This window comes from Stegodyphus dumicola, chromosome 8 (assembly GCF_044657685.1).
Source record: "Stegodyphus dumicola isolate Sdum_Otavi_A_Nest chromosome 8, ASM4465768v1".
Classification (NCBI taxonomy): Eukaryota; Metazoa; Arthropoda; class Arachnida; order Araneae; family Eresidae; genus Stegodyphus; species Stegodyphus dumicola.
The window spans coordinates 7,452,412-7,479,686 of record NC_140775.1 but is presented as its reverse complement, the minus strand read 5'-3'; the positions used below and the strand labels follow the sequence as shown (position 1 = coordinate 7,479,686).

General features: G+C 35.1%; 1 protein-coding gene across 1 annotated transcript in view; it reads right to left on the bottom strand.

Moving 5' to 3' along the window:
• The window catches only part of LOC118195591 (pancreatic alpha-amylase-like), a 41,112-nt gene extending 22,971 nt beyond the window's left edge, over positions 1–18,141 (bottom strand). The window contains exons 1-2 of the mRNA XM_035366925.2: positions 17,921–18,141; positions 7,274–7,443 (exon numbers count right to left, since the gene is read on the bottom strand). Of these exons, the coding sequence (XP_035222816.1) occupies positions 7,274–7,443; positions 17,921–18,112 (362 nt within the window). The 5' untranslated portion in view covers positions 18,113–18,141. The remainder of the gene's footprint in view (positions 1–7,273; positions 7,444–17,920) is intronic.
• Positions 18,142–27,275: the final 9,134 nt, after the last annotated feature.

Sequence of the window (27,275 nt, the reverse complement as noted above, 5' to 3'; positions counted from 1 at the left end):
AGACCAACATATTCTTGCTCCGTGCCTAAAATTTTGCAAGTAGTAGCTTTGTTTTTCACATAGACATAATTTTCAGCTCAAAAGGGCAACTTGCCCAGAAGGGCTATTCATTTCGTTTTGGCATTTTGCGACGGTTCGCTATAAACGGCGTTTCGCTTTTCAAATTGTTGCCACATAATATTAGATCCCAGCATTATATTTAAAGAAATTAAATACACGAAGAATCTGCATGAATGCATGTATGTTCTTCGCACTGTGAAAAAACAACGGTACCTAGAGACATTCAATTTTGAATAACGTAGTCCTTCACTCGAATATGGGCACCTGGAGGACCAAATTTGGAATTTGTTTTATTATCTGTTTCAAATTTTGTAAAACTTTAACGAATTTTGGATTAACAAACTCATCGATTTTGAAGCGATCCATGCCAACAGCGTACGAGATAAAAAAAAATTATCTCCAGCGCTCGAGACTGTGTATCGGAAATTCTGAAGATATGCTCTTTTTAAATTTATTTGCGCTATGCCTGTTGAATTGAATTTTATGGTTTAAGTGCGAAGAACATGATATTTAATAAATAAAGGTAACACACAAAACGTTAAAAAAACGCCCGTTTGGGCGTAATATAAAATCTGAAAGTTTTCAATTTTTTTTTTTTTTTAATTAAAGGCGTTTGCTTACGTAGCGTAGTCCTCCGCTCGAATATGGGCGCCTAGAAGCACGAATTTGGAATCTGTTTCATTATCTATTTTGTATTTTGTAAAACTTTAACGGATATTTGATTAGCGAACTCAACGATTTCAAAGCGAGCAGAGGCAGCACTGTACCGGAAAAAAAAAAAAAAAAAAAAAAAAAAAAAAAAAAAAATTATATCCGGCACTTGAGACTGTGTATCAAAAATTCTAAATATACATTCTTTTTAAACTATTGTGTGATATTGCTGTTAAATCGGATTTTATGGTTTAAATGCGAAAAGCATGATATTTAGCAAATAAAGGTAACGCACAAAACATTAAAGAAACACCCCTTCAGGCGTAATATAAAACTTGAAGACCTTTTATATATTTTTTTAATTCTTATTGTTGCAAGGAAACAACAGCGGAAGATCAGTACGGAACCCCACAACGCCAACGTACAGTGATCTAATTCCTCTACAAATCTGGGTACAACTTTTAACGTCATCGATTCACAGTAAGTTGTTGCCAGTGTATGAGGACAACGCGATGAATCGAAGGAATGTGTACTGATATTAAAAATTATCTTCACTTCTACGAAATTACGAATTTCTCAGAAACTGTGATCTATAATTTTTATGAATTTCTGTAGGATGATACATAACATCATTACACATACTACAAAGCAAAAAATGTGATATGAATCTGTGCACTGCATGTGATATAAATCTGTAGCCAGAAAAATAAAAAGATAATAATATGTTAAAAGAAGAGTTACGGGGAAAAAAAAGAATTTGGAACAAAAGTAAGGCTTATGAATTAAATATGGAATGCGGTCCTATCTGACTTGTACACAAATATCATAACGTCTTTTTATGCTGCCAATGACGCTGTGGGTAAATTGAGTTTCCCTCCTCGAGCAATGCGGTCTTCAGGGCATTTACATGTCTAGGAGAAGGATATCTCTGTACAACTTCTTTTTCAAGGTAGTCCGATAAGTTCTCTGTTGGGTCAAAATCAGGATATTTTGCTGGCTATCCTATTCGCTTTATATCTTCACTTTCAAGGAATTCCTAAACAAGGTTTACTCGATGTGCATTGTCTTCCAGAAATAGAAAGTTACATTCATAGGCACCTCTGAAAAGTCTTACATAAGGTTCTAATACCTCATCACGATACCTTAGCCGGTCATAGATACACTATTGAAAACGTGTAGGGTGTGCGGCTATCTATCATTATTTCTCCCCATACCATGACACCTTCATTACCGAAACGGTCACTTTCCATAATTTTAGAAGCATTACTGTTTCCTTCCAGATGTAAACACGTTTAGAATCAGATGTTAAATTAAGCTTCCACTGATCAGTAAAAAGAGCATGGGATCTTTGGTGTCCATTCCAACTCTGATCTGCTTTGCACTAATTAAAGCGATCCCTCTTTTGTGCGGCCGAGCGGTAAAGTAGCTGAACACTGGTAGTTCGGTGCGAGGTTCGAATCCCGCGAACGGGTTGGTTGCATGGGTGTTTTCGTGGTTTTTCCCATGTGTAACGTGTATACAAGCCAGTTTCCCGTAGAAAATCCTCCACGAAGGCATCCATTCCCTTAGGCAGATAGCCCTAGTGTGCTTTGCCATAATTAAATACACACCACACCCTCTTTTGTGACAAAAACGGTGAAACGCATATACTTGCGTTCTTAATGAGAAAGGGGCATTTTAGTTAGGTGAACCATCTGCGAGCTAATTGCCCAGCAATATATTGCTGCTATGATGCAGATTTCGTGCTATGATGAGCAGTTATTCCCAGATATTGATTTTAAGAAGCATTTGTTATTCGTCAACGATCTTGTTCAGGCTTTCTTTACAACAGGTCCAGAGTTCTGAAATTGCTACTTCCACAGTGCAGAGATTACATTGAAATATTCGATCGATATTTGAGGATGATTGTATTATCAGTCATTCTTTTCGGCACGAATGGCCACCATTTTGTCCAGATCTTACACACTGTGACTTTAGTTTGTGATTCTACTTGAAATCACAGGTGTAGAGATATCGGCAGACATTATTGGTCATACTGAAAGAAATTATTCATCATCATGCGACAGGATGTACAGCTGAATCCTTTTCAATGCTGTGAAGAGTGTCATGCCACATCTGATGACCATTCTGATAAATGACGGCAGGTAAGTTGAACCTTTCTGATACAACAGAAGCACCCCGAACGATGAAAGTTATAACTATTATGGCAAAAAAAAAAAAAAAAACTTTCATCGTTGAAAAATAATCCGATAACTTTATGTGCATTTATGTGAAAGCCGCATTTAAACTTTTCCAGTTTCGTTTTATAAGGTATACACATATATATGTGTATAAGATAAAAAATATGAAAGCAAACTTCTAATTTTAATTGCTATAACCTCTTTTATTTTTTACTTATTTTTGGGACTTCCTCTCACAGTCTTCTCCGTCATTCAAATTAATCATGCGTAGAGCATACTACAGATACCTCTTGCCCAATCAAAATAATTGTAAATCAAAACTTTTTGACTCCCTCCCTTCTTCCTCTGCATTACTACTGCGACACTTTCAACCTGGCAAGATGCTGCTGCAACCATTTATGTGCTGCTATGGAGAGCTTCTATCGCCAAAGTATCAAAATTGTAAATGATCACACCACATATGTGAATTTAAATAAAAAATGGAATTAAAACCGCTTCGACTGCCAAGTTCTTAGCCTTTACGAATTCTACGTTTTAAGTATCAAGTATCTTCGCAATCAGCATTTCTACGCACCTTCATATCAGTGCTTCCAAAATTGTGCTTTTATTACATTTTTAGTCGCGCAGGATTGGATTACGTGCTATTAACTTCAGTGGAACATTTATTCCTCAGCTGGATTTCTGTAAAATAGTATCATCATTCTGAAAGTTGGTTATCATCGAGTATTCAAATATGGTGTGCTTTCATTACATATGTATATATTGCAGCAATAATAATTATTTTTATTTCTTTTATATTAAAATTTCTTCCTTTGCAATTAAAATTTCTTAATTAAATTTTAAATTTTAATTTTATATTTGCTTTATACGAATAGAGAATATTTGTTAAATATATATATATATATATATGCACACACTGCTTTGAACAAGGAATAAATACATTCTGCTATCTAAATGCCTTTCTTGTCGATGTATTACTTTTCTTTTATTGATAAATGATTTGGAGGTCACTTTTTTATGATTATATTAAACGATATTTTTCTCCATGATCTTAATTCAGCTTTCGATCGATGTATCGATAAAAGGCGCAACAATGTAGGCTTTGTCTTTTACGTTATCATGATATGTGTTAGATGAGGATATAAACTTTCATGGCACAACAGTAACCATCAGAATCTGCAGCTGCCATCCTATTAATATGAATATGAAACTGTCAGTCGCATTTATTTTGAAAGTTAAAGAAAGAAAATAAATCTGTCACTAGCTGAATTTTGAACATCATAACAAAGACACCTGTTCATCAAATGAGCAGCATCAGAATCTCTGATCAAGGTCGATAATACTCAGCGAAAGTTACAATCTACAACCACAAATGTACAAGAAGTTGTTCAATTCTGCTCACCTGAATATTTGCTCTTGATGTAAAATATTTCAAAATCGAGTCAATTTGTTGGAATCACCACCGATTTCTTGTAACTATTATACACCAGATATTCAATAATTTCATGTATAACTAGCATAAGAGTTTAACACTTTATTTCTAAATATTAAAATTCTTCACATTAATTTGTCCCTTATGAGACTTTTAGTAAAAAATAGTCTTTATGAGCAGTAGCCCGCTCCTCCCTAATTGCTTAGTAAGCAATTAGTGGGGGGGGGGGCTCTTATAAGGCTTTCTCTTGGCAGTCGGTCTTTATCCCGCAATACTGATAAGGACTCAAAAGCCCCTCACAATTCTTTCTGAGGAATCGCCCTTCTCCCTCCTGATGTTTATTACAACTGCATTTTTCTAATCTCTTTATAAAAATACAAATAACTCTACATCGCTAAACTCTCATGAAATTTACGGTTTTTCTCGATTGCACTGTATGATTTCAACTCCGCTAAACTCTCATGAAATTTACGATTTTTCTCGATTGCACTGTATGATTTCAACTTTACTGTACACCTGTCAGGGTTGGAATCCCGGCGAACTGGCTGACTACATGGGCTTTTTTGTGGTTTCTCCCTGTGTATTGTGTATACGAGCCAGTTTCTCTTGATGTCCTCCAAGAAAGCCTCCTTCCCTTTAAGCAGATAAGCCCTCCAGGGTTTTGCCTTAATCAAATAAATCAAACTAAACTGCATACCTGTCCACACAAATCCGTATACTTGACCTTTATTTTCACAAACGTTGCTTTAGAAATATACTTCCAATCATAAAAATGTTTTAATTGACACAAATATAAATAATATAAAATTTATTATATATTTTATATAATATATACATTATATATTATATAAAATTTTACTTATATAATATATAATGTGTATAATATAATACACGTTATATATTATATAATGTTTTAATTGACACACTGGTATTTTTTAAATTTAATATAAATAATATTAAATTTAAAAAATACCAAAAACAATATAATAAATATATTTTATTATATTTTTGTTATTTTTTTTTTACAAATTTTTGGTATTTTTTAAATTAAAAAGCCTATTTTTTCTAAATTACGAAATTAAACATTTAAATACGTTCCCTCGTCGCTATATTCATATTTAGGAAAATGATCTACTCATTATAAAAAATAAAATACCGAAACTATAAGTGCTGTATAACAAAAATTGACCGAAATATTTAATTTTAAAATTTTAAATCATATTAAAAAATTGTATACACAAATTGAAAAACGAAGGGTTTTCATGTGTACGTAACTAAAAATAAAATATCATAAAAAAGGGGTGTTTCAGATGTTCATAGATTAAGTGAAGAACATTTCTGCATAGAAATGATTGAATGCAATATAAAGTACTCAAAATGAAATGAAAAGATTGTTGTGAAAAGTAGTGATCAATAAATATGTAAAGATTTTATTTTGTACTATTGAATTATTTTTTATTTTAAGAAACTTTCTTTTCCCTTCTGATTTCAATTTCATGCCAGAATGTAAATTTAAATGGCGCATATGCATATCTAAATGAGTTCGGAAATATTATTCAAGTAACAAAATTGAAGAGTAAGCGGTAGAAGAGTTAGGTACGAGTTTACGCTGCGTGTTTGCAAGTAGCTCTGTTGCTGAATATTTTGTGCTAGCCATTTACTTAAATTTATATTGATATTCTAGACACGGCTTTGCTGTGTGCAGCCGATAAAGTGGATTTAAACTGAAGTAGGAGCTAGTCTTGTAGTTAAAATTTAATTCATTTTAGCTGTACATTGTATTTTGTGTTAAGTTACTTAGCCACAAGTGGTCACCTTGACATATCTCGTTCATTTGCACTTTGGCAGCTGAGGAAGATCGTTATGTAGTTAAGCTAACGAAATTAGTCCTGCAAAATTTACAACTATAACGCTGATTCTTGTTGTTTGACCTCTCCAATAATCATTATTCGGAGTGTTATTTTAACCTAAATCACAAGTTGTGGTTAAATTGTGAGAACCGAGTGAGTGCGTGTTCTCTTCAGTTTAGTTAAAATAAAAAAGGTTGTTATAACCTTCATCGGCAGTCATCTTTTTTTTAAGCGAGAATTCGTTATTTCTTCTTCAGTAGGATCTACACTTTATGCTTTCAAAAAGAATGAGACTCGAAGACTGAGTGGCGCCCGAACTAAAAAATGGTGGATGATGATCCTTCAACACCAGAATTTGCAGAATGGGTCCTCTAATAACCAGCCGCCCTGCAAAAGTGGTATGTTCTTCCTCCTTTCTGCATACCTTCGTGATGTAATCGGCGCAAGTTCGAGAGGTCCAGCTTCGACCTGCGAGCGCAATGCACATTTTTCTTGTCCCCTGCTTTAAAAGATACCTAATATCTCTACAAATATATTTTCCAAATGAGAGATTTTTCTCATAAAATTTTATAAAATCCATGTTCTAAAAACACTGGCAGGCTTCGATATTGGTATACAGTCAAATCGAAAGATTATTGGCATAAACTAAAATTATTTCCAAGTTAATGACTTTTTCTGTATGATATTACACTGATTCTACTAAAGTACCAAAACTGAATGAAATTAATAATAACTTATATTTAGTACTTATAAATTACTTGAGTAAAAACTCTTTCGGCACACCAGTTGCAGCAAAACCATAAATTATGTTCCACACTAGTAATTCACATAAGAATATCAACGGATGTCATTTAAAGAGAGAAAAAAAGAACCTCGAATAATTCTAAGTAACCATCAACCGACCCGTGAAGATACGTTGAAACTAACTTCAAATTCCAAAATTTTTAAATCCAATATCTCGGTTAATTTTTGTCCTACCGGAGTCAATTTTTTTAATTTTATTTTTTTTATAATGAGTATAAAATTTTTTAGTTATCAGTATACAGCATTATGTTTAAAAAAGTAGATAACAAACTCGTTCAATTAATTTGTAATCTTACCTGACATTGGCATTGTTGCAACGTCTGACCATATCTCTGAACTCCAGCTCACTTCCACTTCTAGTAAAAAGCTTATAGCTTACAGGCTGGTATCTCTCAAACCATGGCCGCTTGATCGCCTTGTTCCACGAAGGCTCCCACACGATACCATTTTCATTCGGCGGCGAAACCTAAAAATCCGTCAAGGACGTTTTTCTGTGTAACAAATTCACTAAAATAGCCATACAGGTATTATGTTAAAATTTTAACAACAACTAATGCATGCACTGAATGACGGAAACATAAGAAGTATTTTCTTTATAGCCTCTCAATTCTTATCAAGAAAATATCACTAAGGTTTTTAACTCTTAATAAAACGTTAGAGTAGAGATTCATTCTCAACCGGGGCCCACCAGCCCCGGTTGAGGCGAACGGGCTGCCTGCATGGGTGTTTTCGTGGTTTTCCCCATGTGTAACATGTATACGAGCCAGGTTCCCTTAAAAAGTCCTCCACGAAGGCATCCCTCCCTTAAGGCAGATAGCCCTCGAGTGCTTTGTCGTAATCTAATAAACCAAACCAACCATTCTCAACCGGTGGTACCCGTACCACTGGTGGTAGGCAAGAGAAAAATAGGTGGTACGCAAAATATTTTTAACTGCTCAATTCAAAAATCTCGTGAAGAGAAAGAACAATTGATAGACATTTCATATGATCGAAATCTAACTGAAGATTTTAAAAATAGCACACCTGTTAACTTTTGGCTGAACCGAAAAAAATAATTTAAAGGCATTCCAAATAAAGCTATTAAATTTTTATCGCCTTTTTTGCATAATCTATTTGTGTGAACAAGGATTTTCTTCCATGTTATATTTGAAAAATAAATACAGAACAAAATTAAAAGTGGATCCTAATTTGCGGTTAAAACTAAGTAATATAAGATCAGACAGACATAAAGAAATTGATCTCTTTTAAACAGGCCCAAATTTCACACTAAATTTTAGAACTTAAATTTTGATAGTAAAAATGGTAATCAATTTTTAATCTAATATTTTATGTGTTCAAATTTAATATATATAACCAATGAGTTGTACAAATGGCAAAATATTCTTTTTAATATTTCTATTGAGAAATTAAATTAATCATTGCAAAATGCATTGGTGGTACTAAAGTTTCTCAATTTTTGTTTAGACGGTACGTGTCAGTCAAAAGGTTGAGAAACGCTGCGTTAGAGGATTGGCAATTAGTTACTGTTAATCACATATGCTCATCTGAGGAGGCCCGATTTATAATAATACAACATTTTTAGCCCACGTCTTTCTTCGAAATAGGGATTTCTTCCCAATCTTTTGTAGCACATTTGTGACCGCAGAATGCGCAAACTTGGAAAATGCCAATTTTCTTTCGCCAGTAACAACATCTAATGATCAAGACAACCCGTGAGCATATAAGCATTCTGTAGCGCGCCACGCGCATAGGGGAAAATCCGTACTTGTGATTGGACATTCTTTCCGATGACATCATTTTCTCTCAGGTAATGACGTTTAGACGGTTTTGTTTTCGATAAATGACACGGAAGCGTGAAAATTATCGTTTGTTTTCTTTGAAACGAAAAAAATTAGCTGCAGCGTTCTGAAGAAGGCTTCCTGTTTCATGGAACTATATAATTATAAAATCTTTCAAAGATGCTGCTATTTTCAGAAGCAATCTTAAGATTATATAAATAGCTGAGTTCATGAATTTACTGCAAAAACCAAAACACGACGGTCTCGATCCAACAATAAAAGCATTGTGTGCTAACAAGTACATTATTATTGAAATTTTGTTGCACTCTGTTCCAGTCACATTGCAGAAAATATGTCCTTTGCAAATGTTACCTTATTTCCATGTTAATGTCCATGTCATTCTAATATTCATTTGCTTTGAAAGAAAGAAAAAAGTGCATTCAGTGTCGTCGCGTAATTTAATACACGTGCACAAGAAAAGAAACTTCCTTCTCTGACAAACACTTTTTTATACAAAGGTACAAAAGATGTTGCACATTAAAAAATCGGCAATATTCATAAAGTAATATTAATTAATTTAAAATACGTGTCTCTATTTCTCTGTTCCAAATCTATATTAGTCTAACTTCAAAAATAAATTTTATGAATTTACTCTGTACTATGTTAGCTCCCAACGTCGTTTTTGCTATTTCCGAAAAGTGACTTGTATCGCTTTCGAAGATTGCATCTGCAGAGAATGGATATGTAATGAACATAAAATAATGAATTAATAATCACAACACTTTTTAGATGAAGGGTTTTAAATTAAGACATTCATTAAAATTTTCTACACTTAATACACATTTATGGAGTTAGCACAAGAAGAAATAATGCTTTTCCTCACTAGGGGAAAAAAAAAAAAAAAAAAAAAAAACACTAAATTTTTTATATTAAATTCACCACACTACATTGTCGTAAGTGTAATCTCACAGCAACAAAAATACAACGCACGTAATAATCTTTTCTGAACTCAGAAGGTAAACGAACGGTATTGTGTTGTACCCTCGAGCCCAGGCAAAGTCAAGGCGTTCCTAAGTACTCCTAAGTAAGAGGAAATCACGTCATCGGAAGCGATATCCAGTCACAAGGAGGGATTTTCCCCTGTGTGCGTAGTGCGGTACAGAATGCTTATATGCAACTCGTGAAGCCTAGAATAAGCTGGTACGCTTGACTTGATGAATCCTAGGATTGTTGCCATTTCAAAGATAAAAATATTGTCGATCACAAATTTTATGAATAAATTACAATTGCTTATGTTGCTTATAGCCTATGTAAATTGAATGATAAATTAGATTAACTATTATTTTTTTTAAATTTTTATTTATTTATTTATTTATTTTGTTCCTAGTAAATGTAAGATATTTTAGAATAGAAAAACATAGCTACAAATCGCAACAAAAATTGGCATCACCATAAATTAATATAATGCTATTTACTAAATTTAAGAGGGTACAAAATTGTTAGAAACAGTAACAAAAATTATCTATCGCTAAAAGAGTAAAATTCTATAGTGAAATTACAGTATGAAGAGGTTTTTATTTTAAATGCGGGAAGCCAGTTAAAAAGAGCCCTTAGAAGATGAAGACATACGTGCAAGAATAAGATACAACACATGCAAAAGCTTTTCGCACATATTTTTTAGACGATTTTGATTTGTTATAAAAAAAGTCGTCAGTTTGGAAATTTTTTGTTTTAAATGCTGCTATATTTTTGAAAGTATAAATTATCTGCTACTTGTTACTTTTGTTTCCATTCAAAATGACACGTTTAAAGAAGCAAGGTGGAAGGTTATGTTTCCTCTCTTTCCGAAGAAAATTATTAGTATCTAGTTATAAAAAAATCTGATGTGCACCCCACATGACTGCCTTGTACGAAATATTAAATTAATCCTATTTTTTGCTGAATTTCATTTAAACTTATTTCCTCGAATTTCATTAGAGACATATTTCTCATTCAATTAATTCAATTCTCACTTCACGACAAGGCAATAATACGTAAAACTTCAAGTATCTGTATTAAAAATTGAAAAATATAGAAAAATATAAAACGCGAAATACGATTAAACCATTAAAAAAAATTTTACAATTAAAATTAGAGTTTCTACGTAAAAAAAGCAATTCGGCCAGTGAGCAAGAAGGCAGATTTTTCGGTGCACAAACCTGAAAGTTTACTTTTGGTCCCACTCGGCAAAAAGACACGCATGGTGCACAAACTGACTTAATTAACTATTCTGCTAAGTTTCAGACGTAAGCAAATATGGCTGCAATGGTAAAAAAAATTAGGCTTAGCCGCACTTAAACAACGTTTAAATCGTTGATAACTCTATAACTATTGCGTGCAGATTAACTAATGGCATAAAAACCTAAACCGGAAGATTAAGAACAACATAATTCAATCATTTTTAAAGCAAAAAAGTGTACAATTCACCAACATATAAGAATAAAATAACCGAGCTCACGGAGCCGAATAATAGAGCAAATATATATATATATATACATGAGTGTGTGTATATATATATATATACATGTGTATATATATATATGAACATGTGTGTATATATACATGTGTGTATATATAAATTCAAAATAAAGCAATAATTTTCTCGCCAATTTAGGCTAAACTTTCTTAAATAGAAAACTGCACTTTAACGACAACCCTTTTACTTCCTTAATACTTGAATTTAAAGCCATTTGGTATTAAAATTTTGAAGGCAAGTTTGTTAATTTTAACTTACTAGTTTCATCTTTAAATGTCTAATTAAATACTTGTTTTAAACATTAATTTTAAGATTGTATCATTTTTTATCTTCTTATGATTTTGAATCAACTTGTAAGACGTATTCTCTATTATTCCACAGAAACTAAATTAAATCCTACAATGTACCTGGCGAATTCTCGCCCAGGCGTGATCTTACAATGTACCTGGTGAATTCTCGCCCAGGCGTGATCCTACAATGTAACCTGGCGAATTCTCGCCCAGGCGTGATCCTACAATGTACCTGGCGAATTCTGGCCCAAGCGTGATCCTACAATGTACCTGGCGAATTATCGCACAGGCGTGAATAAATTACTAGCACAGAAGAAGGGTGAAAAATAACCCTTTATTAATTCACATTAATTTAACAGAAGGGCACAGACTTCGTGCATTGCAAACACCGTCCACTTCCGGCGGGAACTAAAACTTAGAATATAATACAAGTCAAACCTGAAATAAATAGTTCAAGAGCGCACTTAAGTTTACGCCTAAGAGGTGGATTCATAGAAAATCTAACCGGCGTGATACTAATCTGATAAGGGCAAGAGGCTTACTAGCGTGGCCGCGAAATAACAACGAAACGTGCGCTTGGCTGGCAAACACGCTCTGAATAACCTGAGATGTTCACACGTTTAAATAGAACTTCGCTTAACTTTAAATTTACATCCTGGCGAGAGAATGTGAGGGAAAGTTGAGAAGTTTAGAACAGGAAATCAAACTTAAAATAATTTTTTATGCAAAATAAGAAAAACCCTACAAACTTTTAATGCTCTAATATGTTTACCTCTGTTTTTGAGTTTGAAAATGAGAGTGAGTGTAGGGGATATGTCTTCTAAAGTAAGCATCTCGTTCAGATTAATTGTGTTCTTAATGAGAAGCTTTAATTTTAAGATTATTCGCTATTTTGTTTAACAAGATGATTTTGGCTTAAATGGAATAATGTCTTTATTTGGATTGAGTATTAATGATTTTGAACTAGCAAATAAATTGATGCTTACTTGGAAGTAAGATGGAACACTCTCCAGTTGTTGTTAATTGATGGTAGATTGGTTTATTCCCTTGTCAAGTCGATTAATCTGCGATCAATGACAATAGCTGCTTTTTCAATACTTAAAATTTACTTTTGGTTTTGGTATTTGTGCGATTAAAGATTTAGCAGATTTTTTTAAACAAGGAGATTAAAATTACTATTTAAAATAGTAATTATTTAAATAGTAATTTAAATTCTGATTAAAAAAATTCATTCATGGTTTAAATTAAATTTGCGTTCCTTGAAGATGGTATATGAAAAGTTTTCTTATTATAATTATTATGAATTATTGGTTTATATATATATATATATTGGTTTATTTATATATATAATTTAAGAAAGGAGAACAAACTGAAAAATACATGTATGGTAAAGAATTTTGCGCATTGAGCTGCAAAATTAGAAAACAAGGTAAATATATATATATACGCTTTTGGTGCGACCGATTGCAGCCAAAAAGGGAGGTGCACAACTACATATTTAGCAGTCCCATATACAAAATTTCAACATTCTGAGGCTACTCATTTTTGAGTTATGCGAGATACATACAGAAGCGCACCACTTAAGAGGTCGCTCGAGGGCAGGAGAGACGATGTTAAAAAAAGATGGCGGTCAGGAAGGCCGCAACTTCAGAAACGAAATATGTACATGATATATAAAAATGGCAATAATGGCAAAATGAATTTATACATACGTACGTACGTATGCACAGACATCATGAAACATTCTCTTCTTAATTCATTTAAATCCTTTTTGTAGCCCGTTTAAGGGTAAAAGAGTCCTTTATTCTGTCCTTAGGTACAGATATCACCATGGAGGTAGGAAGTACCTTTCTTATCTCCATGGCTGTCACGCAGGAACATCGTTAAATTGCTTTCGATAGCGGTCAAAATCGACATTATCTTTGAAATATGATATCCAAAATTTTTCGCTATTAGAATACTCCCTTTACTTCATACAAGGAAGTAAAAAACACTGTGGACTCCAAGGTTTTTTATATCTAAAGCTACGACAAATAGTGGGGTCAACAAGAAAGAAAACATATAGTCAAAGTTTGGATTCAAGTGAAAAAGTATTCCAAATACATATCCAAGGAAAAAACTTAATTTTTTTAATATCGGCAAAGGCGCTTAGCGTTAAAAGAAAATCCGCCAAGTCAAAGAACAGCTTCAAAATCATTAGAATGATCAGTGTCAGTTGTTAACAAAGTGATTAATGCTGATTTCAATCTTAAAAAAGCAACAAAATATAAGGTGCTTAAAAAATATAATGTCTTAAAAAAGCAACAAATAAAAATCTTTCGCCACGACACATCGCCGAACGCAGAACGTGCTGCAGAATGTTTTATAAGAAACATTTATCCAGACAAAATTGGAAAATGTTTCTCGATAAATCTTTACTACATTTAAATAACTGCAATAAAAATAGATTCATTTATTATCGTCAAAGATGAGAAAAAATCTAAAATATTGTTCAAAGAATCGAAAGAATGTTTTTCAAAGGGATTTTTGATTGCTGCAGCTTTTTCATGTAACGGCAGATTGAAAACAAACAAAGTGGAGAAAAATGCTAAGATCAACTCCACACATTATCAGAAACATATTATATACCCAACTTTCACACACGAAATATCGTCTCTTTACTCACAACACTATCACAATATCAATCAGTAGAACTGCAGCAAGACAAAACAAGCAGCCACACCTCAAAATCCACTGTTACTTTCCAGAAAAAAATGAAACACGAAAACGGGTATCAATACCATACCCTTCACTCATATCCTTAAAACATCTCCTGATGTATCGCCCACGGATTTTTATGCTTTCATTTTTAATGCTTTCACACTTTTAAAAAGCGGATTGTCCAAACGTCGACCTATAACCTTCCTTGGACTTACAAGAGAACAGCTCATGTAGTCTCACAACTAGATTTAGGATACCTTTGCAAAGAACAGCTCATGTAGTCTAACAACTCGATTTAGGATACCTTTTCAAAGAACAGCTTATGTAATCTAGCAACTCGATTTAGAATACCTTTGCAAAGCTCATGTAGTCTAACAACTAGATTTACGATACCTTTGGAAAGAACAGCTGATATAGCCTAACAGCTACATTTAGGATATCTTTTCAAAGAACAGCTCATGTAGTCTAACAACTAGATTTAGGATACCATTGCAAAGAACAGCTCATGTAGTGTAACAACTAGATTTAGAATACCTTTCCAAAGACCAGCTCATGTAGTCTAACAACTAGATTTAGCAATGTCAGGTACCAGTATATACTCTGAGATGCACACCAGACAATTCTGAATAAATATAAGACATCTCTATAAGAAGGAATCTCGAGATACAAGAATGAATTCCTTAACAGCCTATCAGATCATCTAAGACAAAGGAAAGGCATTCAAGAATAATGAAATAAAATACCTTTTCCGATAGTATGAAAGGTTTCATTGTCTTGAAAATTACGGCGCAAGAAGAATAATGAAGAGAATAAGGGTTATCAAACAGGACATTTAAAACACAAAAATTTCAAGTAAAATATTTCTTTAAATACAATTAAAGTCGTCTAAAATATGTGTGAACAGCCTCTGTAGAAATACAAGCTACCGAAAGCAAAAACAAATACGCGAATTCCAAAGTTCTTTCAAGCGTTCCGGCGTTTTCCTTTAACAGTAGTAAAACGTAATGGAAGACAAGTGGCAATGTGGTGAGCGTTCACAAAACAGTTCCGATAGAAGGGCACGGCGATTAGAGGCAATTCCAAATTGGAAGAGATGAGCTGAAGGGCTGTTATGTCTGGTGATCAAAGCGGGAGGCAAAAACGGTTTTGTCTTAGATGATCACCAGATCACCAGATCAGGCTGTTAAGGAATTCATTCTTGTATCTCGAGATTCCTTCTTGTAGAGATGTCTGATATTTCAGAATTGTCTGGTGTGCATCTCAGAGTATAGACTGGTACATGACATTGCTAAATCTAGTTATTAGACTACATGAGCTGTTCTTTGCAAAGGTTTCCTAAATCTAGTTGTTAGACTACATGAGCTGTTCTTTGCAAAGGTATCCTAAATCTAGTTGTTAGATTACATGAGCTGTGCTTTTCTTTTCAAAGGTATCCTAAATCTAGTTGTTAGACTACATGAGCTGTTCTTTCGAAAGGCATCTTAAATCTAGTTGTTAGACTGCATGAGCTGTTCATTCGAAAGATATCCTAAATCTAGTTGTTTGACTACATCAGCTGTTCTTTCCAACGGTTGTTGTTTACAAAGGTATCCGCGAGCTCTTTGTCAGGGATTCTACAATGAAAAGGAAGGAGTACCGGGGCTAGATTTTTTGTTTCCGACAGCAGTGCCTATAGCCCCTAAGTTCTGCTTCCTAAGCCCTAAAATTTTCTGCTTCTGAATTCCACCGCCCGATGTGATCATACCGAGTTAATTCCTGGTCTGGGATGTAATTGTTTTGTGACATTCGGTGAGGCTACAGTAAAAAATCCGGCTTTCCTAAACTTCCTGACTAGTTCCCGCTCTGTGCTGATTCTCAGTAGCTAGAATAGCTTTGCTAGAGTCAAAGTGGATCTCAGTCTCTGGCAGAAATATTAAAGAAGTTTCTTCTGCCAAAGATTGTGATACCCTGCAACTCTGTAAATAAATCTTATAGAACAATATTTAGAGCCTTTATTTCATTGTCAAAAGAGTTCAGTTAGTCAAAACTAACTGATGAATTGACGAAGCTTCCACAGAAAATTCTAGCTCTAAATATTATTCATTAACAAAAATTTGAGGATTTCTATCACACGAGGAGTGCCATTGTGAAACGCTTTCCAACGAACTTAACGAAGATTAACTTCTAGCAGGCTAGAAGACATAGCAAAACTGACAGAAAAAAAAAAAAAAAAAAAAAACTCAACCTCTGTTGAAGATGCTTTAGTTTCAATTTTCTTCGACTCACGTATGGCGCTTTCACCAACACCAAACATCTTTGCTGCAGCGCGATTTTCATTTTATTTCGCAAATTGAATGACTTTGCATTCGAAAACAGCACTGTGTTTGTTTCGTTTGGCAGGAGCCATATTTACTGCTAAAAAGAACAAATGTATTTCAACTAAATCAACTGTATTTCAACTAAAGCAACTTTCTAGATCAACTGTATTTCATCTAAAGCAAACGCAATTTCCTAAAGCCTTGGATGTTCACTTCCAAATCATGGCTTCAAATGACTATAGAAAGAGAAAACATCTTACTCTCAGTTTCCCGAATTCATTCGAATGAAAGAGCATTCTTGCCCCAAATCCTGTCCCTCTTTTCTCGAAACCCTGGACTAACATTCTTGTACTTGCAGTGAAGACAACCTACCCTCTTTGCAGAATTATTTACTCCCTGAAACACTTCTCCCAGAAACATATTGTTCCCCTTATCGTTTGCAAATTCAGCATATTGTTAGAAAGCCTGAGAAAAATCATCGAATGAATAATTTCAAAAAATAAGAGCACCGCATGTGTATCTTTTAGGTTTTCTTGTAAAGGAAAGGTTGCGCGTTATACGTCGACTATACCTACAAATTTAAAACTGTAGTTTTAAATTATAGATGGGTGTTATACACCTGTGCACTGGAGTTGACGCTGGAGACATGAAAAATGTGCAGTGCCCTCGCCTGGATTCGAACCCTGAATCTCTGGAATCCACGTCGAACGTGCTCCCACTTACGTCACGAAAGCACGCGGAAAAGAGGAAGAAAATTCCTTATACCTGTCTGGATTTGGTCAGCTGCCTTTCCACAGTGCTTCTTTAAGTGAGGGAGAATATAAGGAATTATCTCATCTCTCCATTTAAACGTAGTATGTTCAGCTAACAAGTGAAAAGTTTGTGGTTCGAATCAAGGCGACAGTATAGCTGATTTATCTCTTTTTCTGTTTTTCCTAGTGATTTTATTTAAAATCTTTTAAATTATTAAGAATTACATTTACAACTTTTAAATCGATTAGTTCGTTAATCATTTCGATCAAAATTGAATGGCAAATTAAAAACCCATCTAATGTCAACACTCTGAAAACTGGCTATTTGCGGGGCCGCGTTGCAGATAAATCAAAAGATCTTACGTATAGCGTAATATCAACACTATTCAAATGGCGTCGATAATTAACAAATGGAAAAGTAACGTAATGTAAATATGAATAGACCAGAAATTTTGGAAAGACATCAAAATAAAGTTTTAAAATATTTCCGCTACCACAGTAAATTTTTTGGTAGTTTACATTGAGTCTTGTTCTATGATTTTGAGAACACTTATTTGTAAAATTAATTTGTTAAAATGAAAGAAAGTTATATTTTTATATTAATTTCTCACCTGCACACCTCCATATCCGTAAGGTCCTAAAAATGATTCACATTCTTCTGCTATATCGTTCCATTTCCATTCGAAAAGGTGAACAATGGTTGTTCTACCAGATGCCATGTTAGGTTCATGGTGAGTACAACTGCAGTCTTCCCACAGAAACAGAACGCAAAACGCTAGTACGAATGGTACGTGCGAAGCCATTTGCGCTTTCTACCAACTAAACGCAATGCCAGGCTTCTTCTTTTAAGAGAATCTCATTCAAGGAACTGACGTCACATCTCCATCTGTCTTTTGGCACTGATTATTTCCTATTTGTAGTTGTTGAAATTTCATGCCTCTTTTAACTTTCATTTTGCAATTTTATATCTCTGTTTATAAGTTTAGTGTTGATAAACGCTTATATATATTTTTTTTTTTATTATTATTTTCAAATACCATTTCCTTTTTGGAAAGTAAAGACAACAAGTTTTGCATATAAATGTTAAAATATGTAATATTTATGTGTAAAAAATTGTTTTCCTGAAAGCAGAGCTTTTCAAAGACACCTGCTCACAAATCACTGATAAATAATCAGTGCACAATATGTTAATTTTCATGCGAATTCGTCCATATGCCAAATCGCATATCAAAAATCTGTGATAGTTTATCGAATAAGGCACTGTTATGCAACCCTTGGTTCGTGACCCCAGATTTTATGTAAATAATGTTTACGTTTTTGTTTCAATACATTCTAGGTACTGTTTCTAGTTAGATAAAAATTTGTGACCCTTTTAATACCTAAATTAGAATTACCAGACTTACCGTCATAAGTCTGCTTAATTTACTATCTACGACGACATAAATTTGATACCTGAATATAGGAGGAATGTTGCAAAATAAGTTTTCATGTTAAACATTTAATTTACCAACTCTTGTTCGATCAGCATTTCATAACACAAAAAAGAAAACAACATTAACAACAAAACAACAGAGTCATTAAGCTTTCTGAAGCACAATTTGGTTGTTTGGACTAAAGCAAAGCACACAAAGTTTTCCTCCTTCAGGCTTAAGAGATGCTTTCGTGGAGGAATTTTAAAGAAAACCGATTCGCTTTTACATTGCACATGGAGGAATTTCACGACACATCTCATAAAGCCTGCAACGAAAGCCTCATAAAGCCTGCACTCGCTGATGGAATTTTAGCCTGCAACGAATGTTTAGATTACAGCATGATAGCCAGAGGAATGGTTTGGTTTGGTTCATTGGATTATGGCAAAGCACTTAGGGCTATCTGCCTAAGGGAATGGATGCCTTTGTCGTGAACTTTCTAAGGGAAACTTGCTAAACGCCCATGCAGCCAGCACGTTCGTCTGAAATGGAACCCAGATCGAACTACCACTGTTCAGCGACTCTGCATCCGCTCGGTCGCTGACGAAATGGTCTTTTAAAATAGGAAATTTTGAAGAATAAAATGTTCGCCAGGAAAAAAGTTCGAGTTTTCCTATGCCGAGCTGAATCGTCGTCCGGACGGGACACTAGTTAATGTCTGCGAATGCCGTAGAGAAGAATCAGGTTTCGAATCCCGGAGGATGTTTGTAAATGTACAGTGTCTAGGTGGCAACGGAATCTCAAATTACAAGGCGACCCGAAATTCTCTCGAGATATCGGTAGTGGGCGCAGAGGGCTGGAGATCCTCATATTGCACTCCGGGGTTTTCTTCTTCGGAACTTGATACTTTGATACAAAAGTAGTTATACAAAGGTTCTACTTCCCTGTAAACCTGAAAGAAGTCCACAATGGGCATGGTGATGAAAGTACATGAGTGTATCCCATGGAGGGAGCAGAGAGAGGAGGGGGGAAGATAAAAATTCCTCAGGCCCTCAGTCGCCCTGCAACTGGCGAGGGAGAAGAAAATAAAGTCCAGAAGCCGGTCGAGCAGGTGGCGCCATCTGATGTCGAAATCGGAGAATTTCAGCCAAGGCTAATTTTGAGGTCATGTGTGTCTCGTCGACAAATCAGGGCAGGATTGTGGAGCGAATATTTCGGACCTGGGAGAGGTGCTACAATTCTATGGAGTCCGCCATCTTGAACGTGTTTAGCATTTCTTCGGAGCATTATCCGGGACAAAACCTTTAGTAATCGGCAAGGCACGGCGGTACCTAATATACCTACTTACATGGATGCGCAGGTTCGGCTTTGCATCAACCTGTACCAGTCCATCTAAATCTGCTGGCCACTGTATTGTAAGTGCTTATAGTAGGCGATATGTCTTTACACAGGCATTCAAAAATCATTACATCGTAAATGATTTTACATACTAGAAGAGTACTTAATGTAAAGACAGGGCATAAAGACCGTAACTGTATAAATTTAAATCAAAATTTCATTATGAATCGTTTTTAAAGAAGCATTCCCCAAATTTGCAATTATTTATATTTAGATTTTTAGAAGATTAAATTTTAATCTCGGGTTATAAGGTACATTCAGTTCAATACATGAATTTTAGAAGATTAAATTTTTAATCGCGTGTTATAAGGCACATTCAGTTCAATCCATGAATTTTAGAAGATTAAATTTTAATTGCGTGTTATAAGGCACATTCAGTTCAATCCATGAATTTTAGAAGATTAAATTTTAATCGCGGGTTATAAGGTACATTCAGTTCAATCCATGAATTTTAGAATATTAAATTTTAATCGCGGGTTATAAGGTAAATTCAATTCAATCCATATTTAAGGGTTTGAACGCATGCTTCAACATATTCACAACTTCCGAAGCGTAAAAGTTTGTTAGCTTGGAGGTACTTTTATTTTATTTTCAGAAATTCTTCAACGGACACATTACAGGTTTTTGAGACGTTACGTAACGGTACGGTACCACGCATTTATCATCCATGGCAAATGTTGCCACTTGTAGTTATTGCTCTGCTACACACCAGTGAATATTAATCCATAAATCGATGGTATCCTTGAATTTAATTTTATTTTAAGGAGTTCGAAATAAGACAGATAAAATTACAATTTGTATAACTGATGTAGATAATATTGTTGCGTGCGTACGGGTTCATAATAGATTGAATGCACAAACCTGTTGAAAAGTTAATAAAATTATTCTTATCTCAAGAAATAAAACAAAATGCTGAAATTTTTCCTCACATATATTCGTACAATATCACAACAGTGGTTATATTTTAAACTACTATAAACCGTTAAACAGAACACAATTAAAAGCTCAGAGAAAGCTAATCCGATCTCACCGCAAATTCGCTAAAGTCAACAACAGCAGTTATCTAACAACTGAACTGATATGTTTCTCTCCGACTTTTACAAGCTATTTAATCAGTCACGAGAAGCTTCTTGTAAATTTCTATTTTCTCGAGGTTTCTGGAAAGCAAAAGCAATTACGAGATATCTATTCATTAAATGCACATGCTCCTGTATTTTTTTACTTTTTCGGCGCAGCTTTCTCTTAAAACTCATCACGCGCTGCACTGCACGGGCAAATGAAACAATTTTAATTACAATTCTACTAAAAATAGCTAACTGAATGCAAAAGCCATAATATAAATTTATTTCTTTATTTTACAAACTATTCAAAGTTCTGGAAAAGCTAATTTTACCTGTCTTTCTTACAGGGACGTAGCTTGAGGGAGCAAGGGGGCATCTGTCTCCGGGCGCAGAATCCAAGGGGCGCCAAATTGATGTTACGACATTTTAGAATTAAATGTTTTCCATCCTTGGCAAGCAGTAGGGGGCGCGAAATCTTCAGTTGTCCATGGGTGCTGAAAACCCTAGCTACGATTCTGCTTCCTTAAACCGTTAGTTTTTCAAAAATATATAAGTTATGTGTTCCAAAAAATGTCTTCTTTTCTCTGGTTTGTTTCATCTCAAGAATACTGCTGTACTCTCCATAAGCAAAAACTGATTGTTTATGCTACTGACAAAGCTTCCAGTCAAAAACACAGTAAACTTAAGCTTTTAAGGAGTTAAATTTATTTGCGGATTTTGTGACAGCACGTTGAGTTAGCTTCAATAATTCTCGCTCCTTCAAGTGTTACATGTATCTCCGATAATCTTATCACATTCTTCCCGCGGGCGATGGACGAGATCTTTCTTCGATCGCCGGCAGTCATCCTGATATTAGGTTTCCCATTTTTAGGTCAATAGATCATTTTCAAGCTAACATATGCTAAAAAATTAACTAAATAAATAATAACGAAAGACAAATTTGGATTTGTAGAATGTTTCCATAATGAGCGTTGTGTTTCTTTATATACACTGGTGTGCAAAAATTAAGGACGAAGTCGAAAAATTAGCATATCAGCTGAACGAAGAGACAGAGCGGACAGAAAGACCAATCAGGAGATTAAGTAAGGTGATGTACGGTAGCACATGCGCAGATATGCAGGTAGACGTAATGGGGGAGTGTCTGAGTAGTATAAAGCATGTTGTCGGTGTAAGATCAGTATTTCTGGCAAAGAGATTGCACGCCGTATAGCAGTTAAAATCACACCGAGTTGCTGCCTCAGCGAGAAATGGCGAATAATCAATCTGTTAGACGACATCTGGATGCTTTTACCCGAGGTCGAATCATTGGGAAGTTGGAGGAAGGCCGCAGTGTGACAAGTGTGGCTGCGGAGTTCGGAATTGCTCACAGCATCGTTTCACGACTTTGGAGACAATTTTAAACTACAGAAACAGCTATCCGGGGGTTTAGTAGTGGTCGTCCACGAGGAACCACACCCGCAGATGACCAGTATATTGCCTTAAAGCGTTATCACATTAGTTGTTTGTTGCCGGAACAAAACGTTTGCAGCAACAGTTCTGAGAAACGGCCTTTGGAGAAATAGGGTTACCATCTTCACTTGGTAAACAGGCTGAAAACCAAACAAGAATCAGTTATCGCTCAGATTGGCGAAAGTGACGTTTCCTTTCAAGTGACATTCGCTTCTTCGTCTTGTTTTGTATCGCTCACACGCTTTTCGTTTTAAACTTTATTGTTAGTAATGGAAGATAATAGAATAATGATTGCTATCAAGTTAATCACTTTGATCTCCACTCTGGCACTTCATGTAACAGATAAACACACTTCTGGTTATAGCAATCAATTACATCAGTAATAGCCAAATTCTGCATACACTAAGAATAGTTTAAAAACATGTACTGGATAAGTCTATTTATCACACATTGCTTATGTGTATTTTCTGTTGTCTGCATTTCAATGAAAATTTGATGGCTCACTGGAAAATTTGTGACCTGGTGAAAGCATTTTCTGACTAACTTTATGGCTCATAATTACTGTTCTGTCCATTCAAATGACAAAAATCTATATGGCTGATATTTACCTCCTCGCAGCCAGCAGATACTATTCAGCAAAATGAAGATCAAATAAAGCATATGAATACATGAGCAATCAAACATGTGCGAGTTGTTTACTGTCCCATAGAACACTCGGTAATATACCTAAAACACATTAATTATACCAACTCTAGAAATTAGGTGTTCACATCATGAGTTTGTTTTATGGTTTGGTTTATTGAGATTACAGCAAAGCACACTAGGGCTATCTGCCTAAGGGAAGGGATGCCTTCGGGGAGGACTTTCTAAGGAACTCTGGCTTGTATACACGTTACACATGGGGAAAACCACGAAAGCGTCCATGCAGCCAGCCCGCTCGCGGGATTCGAACCTCGGACCGAACTACCAGTGTTCAGCGACTTTACCGCTCGGCCGCACAAAAGAGGGATCGCTTTAATTAGTGCAAAGCAGATCAGAATTGGAATGGACACCAATGATCCCATGCTCTTTTTACTGATCAGTGGAAGCTTAATTAACCGCTCGGCCGCTGGTGGGCTCAGTTGGTTTTATGTGATTACCGCAAAGCCTCGAGGGATAACAACAGGAGGGATCCCTTTGTAGAAGATTTTTTAAAACTGGCTCGTATACCAGTTACAAATGGGGCAAACCAAGGAAACGTCATGTAGCCAGCCCGTTCGCGGCATTCTAACCTAAGACAGAACTACCAGTGTTGAACGACGCTTCGGCCACTAGTAGGCCTGTGCACTTAATTGGAAAGTGCAATTCATTATGTAAACAGACATGAAGGTGATAATCAGTTGTGTGCTGTTTAAGTAATCAAATGTTATAAATGCACAGCTGTTACATTTCTTATTATTTATTAGTCATGTTTTTATTACGTAGATCATACGTATGATATAATTATGAATTAACCCAATAACAAAATGTGTACACTCTTTAGTACTCAAATACTCATCAATTATTTTTCAACTGATTATTACATACCCATAATAATTTGCAAAGAACTGATAACTATAGTTGCTGCCAATTACATAATCGTTATCTGAATTAAAAGTAACTTCAAATAAACTTCTTGGCAATGTTCATTTTTGTATTCATACATACATATATATACACATCTAATAAGTCATATATTTACATACAGATAGAGAGATGCGATGTTTTAGAAGTTGTTAATATATATTTATTAGTATTAATATAATGAATAAGATTTATATTAATGAATGTATATACAAATGTTTTTCATCATGCATAATAATAAATCCATAAATTTTCAATGTTTCAATATGTAGCATTTACAATAAAAGTATAGTTTCTAATATATTTATAATCCAAAAAGTATTTCATTAATAACATGAAAATAATAGACAAATTTAATGAGTATTCTCATTATTACATAAGCTATGCTTTTCTTTTTTTATGCATCTTTTATGCTGTTTAAAATGTGTCACTGATTATGGAGTTAACAATTTAAAAGATAAGTAATTAGGAGAAAAGCCGCGCATATACAAACGGATTTTAAAAAATTATTCAACTTAAATTTAAGAAATAAAATTCTATTATATAACAGTGATAATACACGATCAGCACGAAATACGACAAATTTGGCGAACTTTTGGCGACGAACAATTTGTAAACAAATCCGAACTGCAAGAACGTCGTAAAATACTGTCAACTCTGAAATTTCCACGATTATATATTTAATGAATATATACACATTTAAAAAATGACTCAGGCAGTTGTATTGCAACAAAACGGCAATAATTAAATCGGCCTCTATTTCCACTGTCCATCACTTCACAGTGAGAGCCATCGCCATATTGAAAGTTACCCGTGATCCTTCAGAAGCTGACCTTTCGTTTGATTGGTTGAACGTTCGAGGAACACGTCTCCAGCCGGAAGATTTTGGGAAAAGTTTAAAAATGTTGCTCGTAGCCGGGACACGTTCCTCCTACCTAGACGAAACATTTCTCGGAAGCCTGCCGCTTAAAGCCGTGCTACTAGAATCTCGTTTCTCGGAATTGTCCCGGGTAAGCGCGCGCGTCTATAGATGTGATAACAGCATTACAGACCAGAAGAAACAGGCGGCAGACAGCGGGAGAAATCGCTAGACACACGACACAGGCGACTGGACGACCGATATCGCGTTTTACCGTGGCCAGAAGACTGCACGGTGGTGGTCTGTTTGCACGACGCCCTGTACGGTGTGTACCTCTAACGCCTGCCCATCGGAGAAGGCGTTCTCTGTGGTGCCGGGAACACCGGAATTGGAGAGACAATGAATGGGGACGAGTACTCTTTACAGATGAGAGCAGATTCAGTCTGAGTAGCAATTCTCATCGCATACTCATCTGGAGAGAGCGGGGAAGCCGCAATCATCCCTCGAACATCATTGAAAGGGACAGGTATGGAGGTGGCGGTGTTCTCGTTTGGGGAGGCATCATGCTTGGTAGTCGTACAGACCTTCACATCTTCGACGCAGGTTCAGTCAACGGGACCCGTTATTGTAACTAGATTCTTCTTCTGCACGCTTTTCTGAAGATATACTTCTCTACGTATGTATCAGAAGTTACCTATGTTATCATGTCTCTTGGCATTTTGATACAGTAGTGTCTCTTTAAACGACAGCAATGAGACCTCTGGATCAGAGTTTTTTTTTTTTGATAATTGAATATTTAAATTTACCATATATATTATACATGAAATTTACAAATTTCTCATGATGGCCTATACCTTTAACACTCTGCCTGTTTAACAGATGGTCGCCGTACTTTTAAAAATACCTAGTACATGTAATGAAGCTTCGATGGCATCTTCTACTGATATAGATGAACATTTCTGCATGAATCCGCTTGAAAATTGCAAAGCATTCTGAAAACACTTCCACTTCCTTACTTTGCTCGTCTTCTTCATCTTTCTCCTCCTCATGTATCTCCTTCACCCGCACAAGCCCGATTATCCTGGAAGAGTACGACGGGATTAGAATTGTCTACATCCATCCAAGCTTGCATTTCTTCTTCACTAACAGTAACCTTCTTTGAACATGTAACTAAGTCCAAGATGTCAGACATGGGCGCTTTCTCTCTCTATATATATGTATATATATATTAAATTTACATCGAGCAGCTAAAATTTTGAGAGCTAATTTTTTTAAAAACTACTCGCGCGAGTTTCACAAAACGTGGCACGTTGCCGTAATTTAAGTCGCACAATCGAAATATGGAAAAACTAGATCTGTCATTTCAGAAAAAGTCTGTGTGCCAGACTAAGTAACTTTATAATAATTAGGAGTGTGTACAGAGCGAAGATATTCAACGCCTCATATGGACAGCATGTTCTCCAGAACTGAATTCCATTGAAAATATCTGGGATACTTTGGGGAAGAGTCTTGCTGATCGACATTGCCACCACTAAACAAGGACATCCTCATCCGTGCACTCACAGAGAAATGAGATAAATTACCCCAACAGCTGTTGGATAATGTTTTGCAAAGTATGACACGATGTGGAAAATCTTTCCAGAGCTATTGAAGTGTATGTTGCCACTGCTTTTATCAAACCGTTGTAATTTTACGTTGAGCGTTCAAAGCGCATAGGTACAGATCGTAAGAAAACAAGTGTATTTTGAAAAATATAAATTAGCTGCAGAAAGCATTCTGAAAACACTTTTATCGTCGATGTGATAACAGTAAAAGATCTTATTAAAAATTAATAAAGTTAAATACTTTAATCAATTCAGAAAACTTTGAAACGTTATTCTCAGTAAATTTTGCTTCCACTTATCGAAATATTTTGGATGAAAATTTTGGATGGACCGCCATTTTGGATGGAAAAACCCGAAATGTGGTTTTTTTACCGTCGAAGCACAATTTAAAATCAGTGGAATTACTTCTGAAGAAACAAGATTTAACTACCTGGTTGCACTACTTGAACCCAAATTTATAGAAAATATTTGGGACATCATTAAAAATGACACGCCAAACAAATATTCAGCGGCTAAAGGCCGACTTCTTAGCACTTTCAAGGAAAGTGAGAACAAACGTATCAAGCGATTGTTAACTGGACTTT